Below are 16070 nucleotides of genomic sequence, written 5' to 3'. Positions count from 1 at the left end.
TCAAACACATAGATCCCCTGAGCGCAGCTCACTCTCCAGATCCCAGTCACCTGCTCACACACCTGTATGTCATTATCACACACTATTTAGTTCAGTTTTTTTTCTGCACCCCTTCATTGTGATTTATTGTTTTGTAACGCACTTCTATTCAGAACTCTGGGTTTCCCCGTAATTTTACTCCTCCCGTGTATGATAGTTTTTCCCTGCCTCACTAACGACGCCTTTTGCCTATTCCCTGCCTGTACGTTAGCCTATCGGATTTCCTGTTATCAATCTATTGCCTGATCTCCTGGACGACGTTACTAGCCTTTTCCCTGCCTGTACCGTTGCCTTTTTGGACCCCTGTGTATGACCTTCTGCCTGCACCTGGACCCAGCTACCTGCCTCCTCCTCCTCAAGCGCTGCTGTGCCCAGCGCTTGAAACCAGCTCTGTCTCCCATCGTGTTCACTATTCATCTACTGTAGGTGCAATTCTTATTTCTGCAAATGCATGAAATAATAAATACCCACTATCCAGTAAGAAAAATACGTATCTTCAAGACCTTGTTAAGTTAATTTTAGGATCTGAATGAAAAGTGAAAATACATTTTCTGGATGTTTAAAATACATATTTGGGGGTTACGTATTATATTATTAAATTTAAACTGCACATGATCAATTAAGCATTATATCACAATAATTACTGGAAAGAAGAGCCAATCAAAGATTTCATCATAGAATATTTATTATTGCTCTCATCTGTCACCTGCACTTATGTTCGCTTTTTCAAAAGCTTTAACATCGATGATGTTCAAAATTGTCAAACATACACAATAAACCAATAGACTACTTCAACTACAATAACTTTCTCAGCAACGGTTATATTTGTATCTTGCTATGACTGTGATATGTTATCTACCTTAGATGAATGTACGGACTGTATTTTTTTTGTAGCTGTTTACATACCACCACAGTCAGAGGCTGGCACTAAGACAACATTGAATGAGCTGTATTCCACCATAAGCAAACAAGAAAAAGCTCACCCAGAGGCGGCGCTCCTAGGAACTGGGACTTTAATGCAGGGAAACTTAAATCCGTTTTACCAAATTTCTATCAGCATGTTAAATGTGCAACCAGAGGAAAAAAACTCCAGACTACCTTTACTCCACACACAGAGACGCATACAAAGCTCTCCCTCGCCCTCCATTTGGCAAATCTGACCATAATTCTATCCTCCTAATTCCTGCTTACTTAGCTAAAATTAAAGCAGGAAGCACCAGTGACAAGATCAATAAAAAAGTGGTCAGAAAGAAGCAGATGGTAAGCTACAGGACTGTTTTGCTAGCATAGACTGGAATATGTTCCGGGATTCCTCCGATGGCATTGAGGAGTACACCACATCAGTCATTGGCTTCATCAGTATGTGCATCGATGACGTTGTCCCCACAGTGACCGTACGTACATATCCCAACCAGAAGCCATGGATTACAGACAACATCCGCACTGAGCTAAAGGCTAGAGCTGTTGCTTTCAAGGAGCGGAACTCTAACCCGGAAGCTTATAAGAAATCCCACTATGCCCTCCTACGAACCATCAAACTGACAAAGCGTCAATACAGGACTAAGATCGAATCGTACTACACCAGGTCTGATGCTCATTGGCTGTGGCAGGGCTTGCAAACCATTACAGACTACAAAGGGAAGGACAGCCGGGAGCGGCCCTATGCTCGCTTTTAGGCAAATAACACTGAAACGTGCATGAGAGCACCAGCTGTTCCGGATGACTGTGTGATCACGATCTCCGCAGCCGATGTAAGAACTTTAAACAGGTCAACATTCACAAGGCCGCAGGGCCAGACGGATTACCAGGACGTGTTGTACTGCGAGCATGCGCTGACCAACTGGCAAGTGTCTGAACTAACATTTTCAACCTCTCCATGTCCGAGTCTGTAATACTAACATGTTTTAAGCAGACCACCATAGTGCCTGGGCCAGACGGATTACCAGGACGTGTGCTGCGAGCATGCGCTGACCAGCTGGAAAGTGTCTTCACTGACATTTTCAACCTCTCCCTGTCTGAGTCTGTAATGCCAACATGTTTTAAGCAGACCACCATAGTGCCTGTGCCCAAGAACACTAAGTTAACCTGCCTAAATGACTACCGACCCGTAGCACTCACGTCTGTAGCCATGAAGTGCTTTGAAAGGCTGGTCATGGCTCACATCAACACCATTATCCCAGAAACCCTACCACCCCAACAGATCCACAGATGATGCCGTTTGTATTGTTCTCCACACTGCCCTTTCCCACCTGGACAAAATAAACACCTATGTGAGAATGCTATTCATTGGCTACAGCTCAGCGTTCAATACCATAGTGCCCTCAAAGCTCATCAATAAGCTAAGGACCCTGGGAATAAACACCTCCCTCTGCAACTGGATCCTGGACTTCCTGACGGGTCGCCCCCAGGTGGTAAGGGTAAATAACAACACGCTGATCCTCAACACAGGGGCCCCTCAGGGGTGCATGCTCAGTCCCCTCCTGTACTCCCTGTTCACTCATGACAGCATGGCCAGGCACAACTCCAACACCGTCATTAAGTTTGCTGATGACACAACAGTGGAAGGCCTGATCACCGACAACGACGAGACAGCCTATAGGGAGGAGGTCAGAGACCTGGGCATGTGGTGCCAGGACGACTGACAGCTTCATTAAATAGTACCTGCAAAACACCGGTCTCAACGTCAACAGTTAAGAGGCGATTCCGGGATGCTGGTCTTCTAGGCAGAGTTCCTCTGTCCAGTGTCTGGGTTCTTTTGCCCATCTTAATCTTTTCTTTTTATTGGCCAGTCTGAGATATGGCTTTTTCTTTGCAACTCTGCCTAGAAGGCCAGCATCCCGGAGCCGCCTCTTCACTGTTGACGTGAAATCTTGTGTAGAAATCCGAAGAGGGTGGCCAGCAGAGATAGGTGGGATGGGCTGAGGGAAGCTGAGGGTTGGGATGTGGAATTGGAGACAAGTGGGAGTGGAGTTGCTTGGCGGGGGATAGAATGATGGTCAAAGATAACATTATAAAAAATAAAGTCAAAATTAAACATAATAAAAAGTAAGTTTGAATGACACTGAGGGGTAGTGTTTTTACAGCTATTGCCGGTTTGCCTGAGGCTGAGGCTGATGCCGTGCAGGTGTTTGTACACATGCATATACACACACTCATTCAAATGCACACATACACGGACACACAAAAATAGAGAAAAACCCTTGATTTTTGACTGGTACTGTATACATAGTAGATGGCTTGAATCTGACATTGCTCGTATTGATATTTCTTAATTTCTTTATTGTAGAATTTTTGGATTATGTGTGTATTGTATTGCTTGGTATTATTTTACTGTTGGAGCTAGAAACACAAGCATTTTGCTGCATCTGCGATTAAAATCTTCAAATCTTTGTCCGCAACTAACACATTTAGATTGTATGGCTGCATTAGATGGCTTTGGCTATGTAACTGCTGTTTGACTTGACATGGAACTAAACTAGAGTTGTAATCCCAGTGTTTAGCTGGTGTGTGGCATCTAATTCTTGCATGACGTGCTTGTTGAATATTAAGTGACTGAGGGAAATGAAGCTACAGCAAAAAGGTGATAATGGCTGGAGTCACTTCTGCTTATATTTGCTGTTCTCCAAACGCCCCCCCCCCCCCTCCCTGATTGGGAGTGACAGGTGAGATACTCTGTTACAACCTCGTGATTACAAGACATTTGTATGCAACAGTCTGCACTGCAGTGTAGGGCACTCAACCCAGGGAAGGTATGGGTTATGATATATAGTTGGCAGCATCATTGTGAAATGAAACAGTCCCCTTGCAAATAGCTACTGATGCACCATGTTACTACAGACAGATAAAGGACATGTGAATGTGTCCTGTCAAGGTCTCATGTACAAATGTGTTTCCCTATGTTACACAGGGACAGGGGAATGGACATGGGAATGATAACTCACATTATGGTCATTGCAGTGACGTGAGGTGAGTTCTGTGGCTGGGTAGGCACTGGCAATTATCAAAGCCAGATTTACTGACAAATAAACCTTTACGAAGGTCTAGTTCTCCATACAACAGATAGCTCCAACAACCAGAGCAACATAGGCTATTAACACACAAGCGATATCCTCCGATGGCAACATATTTCATATCATCTGACAAAATGACACACTGCTCAACTCAGCTCAGCCATAGACCGATGTAGAATCCACAGTTACATTTCAAACCTGGCTTTCATTTTAACACTGATATTGTCCAAAATGTTGTAAAACATTCCTCTCATCTATGATCGTCTGTCTGCTCCAGGTTGCTGTGTCTGTCAGGCCGAGTGTGGTGCATTCGATCAGATGATTTTCTGTCCCTTCCTCTGATGAAGGTCAGGAGGCACAGGTGTTGTTCTCCCTCTGAATTATACCAAGTTTTCAGAGGAAATCCAGGGGCAGTGAAGGAGGTCCATTTGTCAGGTTGTTTTTGCTAGCTAGCTTCGGTCAGGTAAAGGGATGCGGGCTCCAAATGATGTAGACACGCCCAAATGTGCAGAGCTTACCACGCAACATGTTTAGCCAATACACGTGCAAAATATGAAATCGTCTCAATGGAACAAATTTAAGCTAGGCAAAGCAGTAAGACCTATGCTGACCCTGTCCATTAACAGTTACTGGAGTCAGGAATAGATTTATGTCAACAATTTGAATGGAGGTTTTGATGCAGTTTCAGCAACTGTTTTGATTTTGGGCATAAAACCCACCAGTGGAAGGCCTGCATACCCAGACTTGACGTCACTGGGTCATTGGTGATAAAAGAACCGAGGATAGAAAAGAGCAATTCCTGCAAGAATGAAAATAATGCTGTGGATGTCTGGAATCTAATCCTGAGGCTACACGTTCAATTTCAACAGACACCTATGATGCTTCACAATTGAATCAGTTCCAGCAAATGTCTGTCATCTGCACCATACCAGGTAAATCAACTGCATCTTGTGATTTAGTTGTGTGCTTAAAAGTTCAAAAATGAATTGTGATTCAAGTGGCTATTTCTGAAGATACAACTATGACCAGCGAGTGAGTGATTGCAAGAACAAGGGTATGTGTGGAAGATAATATTGGCAACCCAGAATCAAATCTTCCATAACATTTTAATGTTTTCATCTGTTTTGTATTGTGATAGACTTCAGAGGTCAGTAGGTTCAAGGCTTTAGTCAATGATGAAGAGGGCTCCATCCCAATTCTCCACCCTTCTTTACAAGTGTGCACATACATACATTATTGCATGGATTTAACAATAGTCCGGCACCCATGGACATGTCATAATACCCATAAAACCTAGCGGTAAAATCCAGTAATGGTCTGTGTTTCTTGTAGGCTTACCCTGGTGTGACATTTTAATACCTGTGTAATTCTTTCTCGGACAAGGTGAGTTTTTTTCAATATACACTACGTGACCAAGATTATGGGGACACCTGCTTGTCTAACATCTCATTCCAAAATCATTGGCATTAATATTAACAGGCGATTATATTGATAAAAGTTACCTTGTCCGAGAGAGATTTTGTACCCAAACACAGACCTTATATGAAGTAGTTCTGAAATCCCCGACACAAAAATAAATGGTGAAAAAATTATAGGAACCATTTCCTGGTTTTACCACTAGGTTTTATGGGTATTATAGCTCATACTGTGGAACTCAATGGTGTAAACTCCCTCCAGCAAATGCTTCTTCTTCTTTGGGTTTTATGGCAAACTACACACAAAAGGTGTAATGTCGCCACCAACTGGACGGGGGTGAAAATATTTACAAAAACAAAGGAAATTCCATATGGGAAGGGAAAATGTACATTAATCCACACAAACTACAAAAAAAGTAATAACACAAAATATATACATTTCAACTCCTTCAGTCATCGGAAAACTCAAATACCCTGCTCAGGCTCTGGGGCCTGAGAGGGTGGGACTGCACGAGCCAGTAGCTCCTCAGATATCAAATATTTGAATCACAGAAAGAGTTTAGCTGCAGAAACAATGATGTTGATCTTTCTTGACTTCTGTTCAATTTATGCACTTTCATTTATCACCATTGCTATAAATGACACAAAGTCCACTTTTTTCACATAAAGAATGTCTGGGTCCTGCTGGTAATACTCAGGATGGGGTGAAGGCTCCAGTGTAGACCTACTGGTCTTCATTACCACTGGACCTTCAGAGATACTGTACCTTTTGAAAGCCTTGGCATAGGAGACTCTCAACTGTCCTGATTTTGGCAACCTCAGTCTCGTTCACTCTAATCGGGCAATCCAAGGATTGCGCTTCATGTTCCCCACACAGTTTGCTCCTTGTCTTCTAATAAACATGCAAAATCTCCTTCTTAGTGATGTTTCCCACACATCGGCTTCTCCCTTCTGCAGACACTTCTTACGTGTCCAAACATTTTACATCAAGAACATTGTAAAGGCTGGTTTACAAAAGCTGACAGGATAGTACACATATCCCAGCTGCACTCAAGTAGACTCCACATAAAAAACACTAGAACAGACAAACTCTTCTCCTTCCTGCCATTACCATGTGATTAATCCTATGTACATAGACCACTCCTGGAATTTTCTTTAATAGAGCAATCTCAACATCCCCCGAGACTCGAGAAATTACTTATTTGACAGGTGCCCTGCTCCGTACCTCAAAGCATGATATGAGTGATATCCAACACACTTTTTTTCCTGATCTGCAGAAACACAAGAAATCAGAACAAACCCTCTTCTCATGCTCTTCACTGATTTTACTGTACCTAAAGTTTTATCCATCATTTTGGATGTTTCCAACGAGTCCCAGAAGTCCGACATACCCTTATTTTCCAAAAAAACATACTCCTACCAGATACAATAGGGTATTATCAGAACTATACATTATTTCCCACAGTTGTACGTATTTTCACATTGGACAAAAGTCCATTCATCCCCTTTCCCACCGCCATGAGATTCAAGCACCATATACACATCTGCCATAGTCACCATACCCTTGGTAGTCTCTCTCCCAGCCAATGCTTACAACATTCCTGTGCTTTTGAATCCATAAACAGGAAGTTATTCTAAAAGGGTGGAGAACGGGACATAGACCAGGGTCCTTTTCAATGTACCTTGGTTTTCTGCCATCTGGACTAAGTAAATTAGGACATGAAATCTCCAGTGTGTGCTAGGTTCACTCATCTAAGATAGAAATAAGTTGTAAGACCCAATTGCCTTCAATTATAAGTTGGTTCCCCTGAACTGTATTTGACGACTGCCCCTCAACTGTCAAATCTGGATAGATCGGTTTATAGCTGCAGCATTTTACCAGGTCAAATTCCTGAATAAAAGGTGATTCTACTGGTCTTTTAATTGTTAAGACTTCAAAGAGAATACACATTAGTGCAAATCTATGTCCATTTTAACAGTCAGCCTTCCCCACAAGTGAAATAAGGTAAGTATTTCAGAACTGTTTCCTGCACCTTACCGCTTCATTATTTTAGAGAAGTGTTTGTGGTCATCAACTGTTAAGGCAAACAGATCATGTGAGACCTCATTCAAGTGACTCCGAGACACCACCACCCCCCCCCCAAAAAAAACAGGCGAGTGTTAAGAAATGCATTTATATTTCAAATGAATCAAGGAACATATGGAAACCCATATACTGCCTGAACCTCCTGACAATTGAGATCCAAAAATACATTTTGGGAAATATTCAGAAATTATATACAAAACATTCATATTTTAGGTCGGGCATGCAACACATGTAGCCCAATTTCAGATTTTATTAATAAAATAAATTAAATATTTTACTGCCAATAATTCAATTAAGGCAGTTCAACATTTAAATCAGATAGAACCCAAAAACTTTTTTTGCATGCAATATCAACTATACACACCATGTCTTAACTTGCATTAAAAATTATAAGGCCAAAAAGTCTATGCCACTTTGATCTCAAAAATGAGAGTTCTTTAACCGGGCCAGCTTCTGTTTCAAATGTTCACTTTTCCTCCTTAGCTGCTCTTTGAAGTTGACTAGTCTCTGCTCGTCTGTCTGCATGCTGTAAATACACTCTATAGCCTTCTTTAGGATGACCACTTTGGCTGCCTTTTCATTGTTAGCCACCTCCGGTATCTTGTCCCGTAGAGCGAAAAAGCTCAGCTTGAGCTCGTTCCTCCGCTGGCGCTCCAGTACATTATGAGTCCTTCTTTTGTCATAGTCCTCAGTGTCTGACATCCAGGGACTTGGGCATTTGCGGTTGCTGCTGATCTGCTTGAGGACCCGGTTGCTGCTGCCACTGTTACTGCTCTCTAGCCTCAGCCTCTTGACAGCTGGCTGCTCGTGCCGCGTGGAGGGGTGGGCGGCGTAGTTGTGCTGGTGGGTGGAGACATGGCACCTCTTCAGCACAAGGGGACTGTGATGTCTGCGCCCAGACATGTTGGGGTCGCACCGCTTCTCTGCGTGCCTCTTCTCCACAGTCACGACATCTATCTCCTCATATTCTGCAATGAGATTAAATAAAACCCTTCAGCATTCACATTCTTTTTGAGGAGAATCACTAACCACAATTGAGCCCCATACAACACAGCATGCCTTCATGTCAGAAATTTCTGCTTTCCACTCTCCTCCCCCTTTTTCCACATCAGCTGATTTTTCAACATTCCAGCCTGAAACCCTTCCCCTCAACACAGACTAGTCTGTAGACAGTTAACTACAGCACAGTCTTGACTATAGCACAGTCTTGACTATAGCACTTGTGGTAGAGGTTATGCGGGGCAGCAGGTAGCCTAGTAGTTAGAGCGTTGGACTAGTAACCGAAAGGTTGCAAGATCGAATCCCTGAGCTGACAAGGTAAAAATCTGTTATTCTGTCCCTGAACAAGGCAGTTAACGCACTGTTCCTAGGCGTCATTGAAAAGAACTATGTTCTTAAATGACTTGCCTAGTTAAATAATAAATAAATTATGCAACTGCCTCTAGCCTGGCAAACTCATCCATGTCAAAATTCCAGTTCACACCCTTGACTTCAAGGACATGAGTGAGGTCCATCCATTTACCCCAATATTAAATCAGCAAACATTTTAATATTCAACAGCACCATAAGAGTTGACATATGCAATGAGGGAATTATAATGCACGTTGCTAGAAAACACTGGCATTATACAAAAGGTTTAGTCAGAATAATCATAAATAGCAATATGTTATAACACTGCTATTCAGCTTACCCGAGTCACTCCCACTGCTGCTACCGCTGTTGGGTGGGGTGTCCAATGCCACATCCGTGGGTGGTGCCACCTTGCTTGATTTGGAAGTATCAGTTATGGGGTAGGGAAATACCACTGAGGGATCAATGCATTCGGACGCGGATGTGTTCAGATCCTGCAAGTAGTTTGCGTTCAACCGAGTAGTAGTCCACTCCGCGTTGTCGCTAACAGCTGATTCTTTCCTAGCAGCCTGGAGACAGGCGAGTCTTTCAGACACCACTTTTTCCAAATTGGCTGCAGCCGAGAACCCGCTCCACATACAGTCCTGGATGATGATAGACTTGAGGAACGTTTGAGAGTAATCGGCATCGCAGATGAAACTCTGGTTTACAACGTCATCCCCGAGAAACTCTGTCACCATTTCGAGTTGGTCAGAAGTTGAAGGGAAAAGACTATACAGTGATGGTCGCCGGAACGGGGAGAGAGGAGGAGTGGGCAGCAACTCAAATTTCTTCCAGATGTCCTCACTTGGAGCCGGTGGCTGAAGTTGTCCTTGCTGGTGATAAAAATCCTCATCTTCGTTGTCAACATAAAAATATGGCTGGATAGAATCGTAGTCGTAGTTTTTACTTGCCAAACTGGAATATAGCGGCATTGTAACTCTTTCCTGAGTGAAAAGGGGGAATTAGTTGGTTAAATAACTATAAAATAGGCTACATCAACTTGCATGCAAACTGATAATGGTACATTCACCTAAAGTATCACATTTCATAAAAGCCTTGTCAGACACATTAACATACAAAACCAATCTGCAGCTGACAGCTAGTCTGTGTGGCGCACAGGACATTTAAACCCAAGCAGACTGCAAAAATACAGCCGCTAGTCAGTTAACTATAAAATGCATCGGACTATAGGACGTTACAGCTACAAATATGTAACTGTTAAAATGTACCACATCTAAACAGATAAATAGCGTTACAAAATAAATAGAACGCAAACAATCTCCTTAGTGAAGGGCCGTCTACACCGAACATGCAATGTCATCTCAACACTCCCCTTACCTTACGTTTGGAAAACAAAGTGGAGAGCAATTCACCGCCGAGATATCAAACTCAAAAAAAATGTAGCTTGTGAGAAATACTCCAAACAAGACAGTCAAGTTAATCCTTGCCCGCGTATGTGATAAGGAGATATTTGTTTCCTATTAAAGTGGCTGGCTGAGAAGCATGCATAACAGCTCTTTGTCCGTGATGTTGGATGTCATTTGCTGCATGAGAATCACAGCTGAGAATTCAGCCGGGTTCAATAAAAAGGTTGCTGTGCTCTACATTCCACGTATCCCTCCGCCACATTTCTTTTCCCGCCAAACAACCATAGCGTTTATATGTGAATATAATGAAGCTTCCCGTGTTGCCTCTATCGATGATTATTATCGTTACAGTCGTCAATGTATTTCTGAAAGATCATATTATTCATTCATTGCAATTTCCTTCGGGAAATCTTTATACAACTAGAACTAGTTGTTGCGGAAGGATACTTAAGTGGGAGGAGTTTTAAAAAAACGCAGTATTCCGTGCAAAAACAGCTATACGTCTCAGCAGCAGATGAGAAGTAAATGATAACTAATTGGAAATTGCATGCACCCATTCAAGTAGATCGTGCTGTCCACTGCATTTATGGAATCACATTATTTAGCCTACCTACCTAGCCAACATTTTGCAAAAGCTGATGTGAGAATGAGAAGATGCATGCCCAGTTCATGTGCACAACACTTCAAAGCCTGTCATATTCTGTATCTGAAATGAGTTTATGTATTGATAAATCAGAGGGAGCATAATCAGAAATACATAAAAAAATACATGTAAAAAAAATGTTTCTAACCGTTTTTTCTGTACATGTTTTTCCCGGTAAACTCACCAAAAGTAGGCGAGATAGAGGAGACCGGAGCATATTTAAATACATGGCTCTGGGAGATTCGGGAAAATAATAGTAAAGTGTGGTTCAGCAGGGACTGGGTCATCTGACAAATCCTTGAACAACCAGATCGAATACTTTACCTGATGGACAAGAAACATGCAGCAAGAAGACATGCTTGATTAGGTAGTCTGCTGCAGGTAAACCCAGTTGATCATGTGATATGTAGGGCTTGAACTTTGATGATCCAGACATTCCAAAGACATTGGAATGTCCTCAGTAAAAACAGACGATTAATCGATGTATGGTTATAAAGCACCCTCTAGCGTCTAAAAAGCGACAGTGCAGCGCAACATCAGAACGTGGGGGGGAGACAAACGTTCTTAAAAACACGATTTAAAAAGGTGTTCATGAAGAAAATCAAAAAACAATGGATGGAAGATAGCCACTTCCCCAGAATAACAGGTTTATAAACGCAGGTGGAGTCAGGGCCAGTTGATGCTACTGGGTTTGGATTATCTTTTAAATTCAGATGTAACCAAATCAGTAGTATCCATAGATCGTGCAGGTGGTATACAATATAATATTTCACAGTAAAAAGCAGCGTCAATATCATATTATTCTCATTGATTCTCTTGAACATGGTCATCTGCAATTGATTCACCAATTAGCTCTTTCCTAAATGATTTCAGAAATAAATCCATGAATTTTGCTGAGACAATTATTCAAGTGTACTAAAATGTAGTGGAAAAAGAGTTGCTATCTATTTTGTGGCGTAAAAACCTATCAAGCCATACCATAATCAAGTTCATGGGTTTTTGTTTCATGGTGTAGTGCAGAATCGTTGATTTTTAGATCACCTAAACTAAACTTTTTCTGGACAGGTAATATGGTCAAGAAAAACTCCTGGCCTGACACAGACTCCAGACATTGGTAGTCTTATCAGAGATAATCCATATATCCATATAAAATGTGAAGGACAACATGAGAACAAAATAGATATGTAAAGCCTATCCTTGCTTCCGTATACAGTTGAAGAAGTCGGAAGTTTACATACACCGTAGCCAAATACATTTCAACTCAGTTTTTCACAATTCCTGACATTTAATCAGAGTAAAAATTCCCTGTCTTAGCATTGCCTTTGAATTGTTTAACTTGGGTCAAATGTTTCTGGTAGCCTTCCACAAGCTTCCCAAAATAAATTGGGTGAATTTTGGCCCATTCCTCCTGACAGAGCTGGTGTTACTGAGTCAGGTTTGCAGGGCTCCTTGCTCACACACACTTTATCAGTTCTGCCCACACATTTTCTATAGGATTGAGGTCAGGGCTTTGTGATGGCCGCTCCAATACCTTGACTTTGTTGTCCTTAAGCCATTTTGCCGGTTGCAGTTGCAAACCGTAGTCTGGCTTTTTTTTATGGCGGTTTTGGAGCAGTGGCTTCTTCCTTGCTGAGCAGCCTTTCAGGTTATGTCGATATAGGACTCGTTTTACTGTGGATATAGATACTTTTGTACCTGTTTCCTCCAGTATCTTCACAAGGCCCTTTGTTGTTGTTCTGGGATTGGTTTGCACTTTTCGCACCAAAGTACGTTCATCTCTAGGAGACAGAACGCGTCTCCTTCCTGAGCGGTATGACGGCTGCGTGGTCTCATGGTGTTTATACTTGCGTACTATTGTTTGTACAGATGAACGTGGTACTTTCAGGCATTTGGGAATTGCTCCCAAGGATGAACCAGACTTGTGGAGGTCTACAATTGTTTTTTTCTGAGGTCTTAACTGATTTCTTTTGATTTTCCCATGATGTCTAGCAAAGAGGCACTGAGTTTGAAGGTAGGCCACAGGTGCACATCCAATTGACTCAAATTATGTCAATTAGCCTATCAGAAGCTTCTAAAGCAATGACATTTTCTGGAATTTCCCAAGCTGTTTAAAGGCACAGTGAACTTAGTGTATGTAAACTTCTGACCCACTGGAATTGTAATTGGTCTGTAAACAATTGTTGGAAAAATGACTTGTGTCATGCACAAAGTAGATGTCTAAACCAACTTGCCAAAACTATAGTTTGTAAACAATACATTGGTGGTAGGTTGAAAAATGAGTTTTAATGACTCCAACCTAAGCGTATGTAAACTTCCGTCTTCAACTGTATAATTAATATATCATGTTGCGAACAGAACTAGTTTAATAGGTTTCAAATTGAACAGGTCCAAAGTACCCCGGGCCAAACGGACAATTTAACACACTGCCACAGATTCAACAGTTTTATAGGGCCTACATTTCTCCACTCAGTGGCGTTGTGGCTGGTGTATCACCATGAGATTGCAACGTTGTGGGTTAAATCCCTGATCGAGTCTTACAAAGTTCTTGTCATTGGGATACAATGTTGCAAGTTTACAAGTATTGCACCAATTTGCTATATAGGTTCCAGAATTTTTTTTTTCTTCCTAAAGGCATCCATTTTACTGCACAACCCATAAAACATTATAGTGTAGGATCTTGAGGATACTGTAAAAATATTCCATGTAGGCTAGTAGTTTGTGTGTGTTTTGAAGTTTAATCAGCTGCTACCTTTATAGTTTGGACTTTTGCTTCTTCAGCAACCCTCATAGGCCTACAAACTCTGCATTCAACTGTGGTGAAGGTAGGCAACAACACCTCCACCACGCTGATCCTCAACACTGGGGCCCCACAAGGGTGCGTGCTCAGCCCCTTCCTGTACTCCCTGTTCACCCATGACTGCGTGGCCACGCACATCTCCAACTCAATCATCAAGGTGGCTGACGACACAACAGTGGTAGGCCTGATTACCAACAACGATGAGACAGTCTACAGGGAGGAGGTGAGGGCCCTGGCAGAGAGGTGCCAGGAAAATCACATCTCCCTCAACGTCAACAAATGAAGGAATTCAGGAGACAGCAGAGAGAGCATGCCCCCATCCACATCAACTGGGCCGCAGTGGAGAGGGTGAAAAGCTTGAAGTTCATCAAATGGTCACACCACACAGACAGTTTGATGAAGAAGGCACAACAGCAAGTCTTCAACCTCAGGAGGCTGAGGAAATTCAGCTTGGACCCTACGACCCTCACAAACTTCGACAGATGCACCGTTGAGAGCATCCTATCGGACTGTATCACCGGCTGGTACGGCAATTGCAAAATCCGCAACCACAAGGCTCTCAAGAGGGTGGTGAAGTCAGCCCAACACATCACTGGGGGCACACTGACTGCCCTCCAGGACATCTACAGTACAGCATCCGGTGTGTCATGAGGGCCAATAAGATCATCAAGGACCTCAGACACCCGAGCCACGGCCTGTTCAACCTGCTGTCATTTAAAAGGCAGAGACAGTACAAGTGCATTAAAGCTGGGACAGAGACAGAATATGTTTTTAGACTATTAAGAGTCCCCACTAGCCGGCCTCCGCCCAGTACCTTGCCCTGAACTTAGTCACTGTTACTAGCCGTCTACCACCCGGTACTCTACTCTGAACCTTAGAGACTGCTGCCCTGTGTACATAGCCATTGAACACTGGTCACCTTAATAATGTTTACATACTCAATCAATCAAACGTATTTATAAATCCCTTTTCCTACTTCATATGTATATACTGTATTAGAGTCAAGGCTCATCCTATATAACTACTGCTGTACTCACCATTTCTATTCATATACTGTCCATTCACACCATTATATAATATACACTACATGGCCAAATGTTTGTGGACACCTGCTTGTCAAACATCTCATTCCAAAATCATGGGCATTAATATGGAGTTGGTCCCCTTTGCTGCGACAACAGCCTCCACTCTTCTGGGAAGGCTTTCCACTAGATGTTGGAACATTGCTGCAGGGACTTGCTTCCATTCAGTCATAAGAGCATTAGTGAGTTCGGGCACTGATATTGGGCGATTAGGCCTGACTCACAGTCGGCGTTCCAATTCATCCAAAAGATGTTCGATGGGGTTGAGGTCAGTCAAGGCCAGTCAAGTTCTTCCACACCGATCTCGACAAAATATTTCTGTATAGACCTCTCTTTGTGGACAGGGGCATTGTCATGTTTAAACAGGAAAGGGCCTTCCCCAAACTGTTGCCACAAAATTGGAAGCACAGAATCGTCTAGAATGTCATTGTATGCTGTAGCGTTATGATTTCCCTTCACTGGAACTAAGGGGCCTAGCCCGAACCATGAAAAACAGCCCCAGAACATTATACCTCCTCCACCAAACTTTACAGTTGGCACTATGCATTGGGGCAGGTAAAGTTCTCCTGGTATCCGCCAATCCCATATTAGTCCGTCGGACTGCCAGATGGTGAAGCGTGATTCATCACTCCAAAGAAAGCGTTTCCACTGCTCCAGAGTCCAATGGCGGAGAGCTTTACACCACTCCAGCCAATGCTTTGCCCAATGACTGCAAGCCAGGCCTAATTGCCCAACATCAGTGCCCGACCTCACTAATGCCCTTGTGGCTGAATGGAAGCAAGTCCCCGCAGCAACTTTACAACAACTAGTGGAAAGCCTTCCCAGAAGAGTGGAGGCTGTTATTGCAGCAAAGAGGGAACAACTCCATATTAATGCCCATGATTTTGGAATGAGATGTTAGACGAGCAGGTGTCCACATAATTTTGGTAATGTAGTGTATATACACTTACCGGACAGTTTATTAGGTACACCATCCCGTTCACAAAAATGGATCGCTCCTACATACAGTGAGTCACGTGGCCGTGGCTTCCTGTATAAAGCAGGCAGACAGACATTGAGGCATTCAGTTACTGTTCAATTGAACGTTAGAATGGGCAAAACTAGTGACTTAAACGACTGAGCATGGTATGATCATCGGCGTGCCTGTGAGCATGGTATGATCATCGGGGCCAGGCACGCCGGATCCAGTATCACAGAAACGGACGCCCTGTTGGGCTTTTCACGCATGACAGAGTTTCC

The 16070-nt window shown here is 42.8% G+C and overlaps 1 protein-coding gene across 2 annotated transcripts; it reads right to left on the bottom strand.

Moving 5' to 3' along the window:
- Positions 1 to 7624: 7624 nt before the first annotated feature.
- Positions 7625 to 10514, bottom strand: LOC111973342 (transcriptional regulator Myc-like). 2 transcript variants are annotated; one of them, XM_024000679.2, is made up of 3 exons: positions 10281 to 10514; positions 9241 to 9886; positions 7625 to 8518 (listed from the first exon to the last, which is right to left on the bottom strand). In XM_024000679.2, exons 2-3 carry the CDS (start codon positions 9872 to 9874, stop codon positions 7971 to 7973), a joined length of 1182 nt encoding a protein of 393 aa, XP_023856447.1. In that variant the 5' UTR covers positions 9875 to 9886; positions 10281 to 10514; the 3' UTR covers positions 7625 to 7970. The 2 variants fall into 2 exon arrangements, with proteins under 2 accessions (XP_023856447.1, XP_023856448.1); XM_024000680.2 differs by having other exon boundaries at positions 10286 to 10514.
- Positions 10515 to 16070: the final 5556 nt, after the last annotated feature.

Source organism: Salvelinus sp. IW2-2015, linkage group LG14 (assembly GCF_002910315.2).
Source record: "Salvelinus sp. IW2-2015 linkage group LG14, ASM291031v2, whole genome shotgun sequence".
Lineage (NCBI taxonomy): Eukaryota > Metazoa > Chordata > Actinopteri > Salmoniformes > Salmonidae > Salvelinus > Salvelinus sp. IW2-2015.
Note: the sequence above shows the minus strand (reverse complement) of the source record. Positions and strands in the feature narration are given on the sequence as shown.

Coding starts and splice junctions, on each gene's coding strand:
- LOC111973342 (XM_024000679.2), bottom strand. CDS start 9,874: ATGCCGCTATATTCCAGTTTGGCAAGTAAAAACTACGACTACGATTCT. Junction 8,519..9,240: donor CAGCAGTGGGAGTGACTCGG/GTAAGCTGAATA, acceptor ATCTCATTGCAG/AATATGAGGAGATAGATGTC.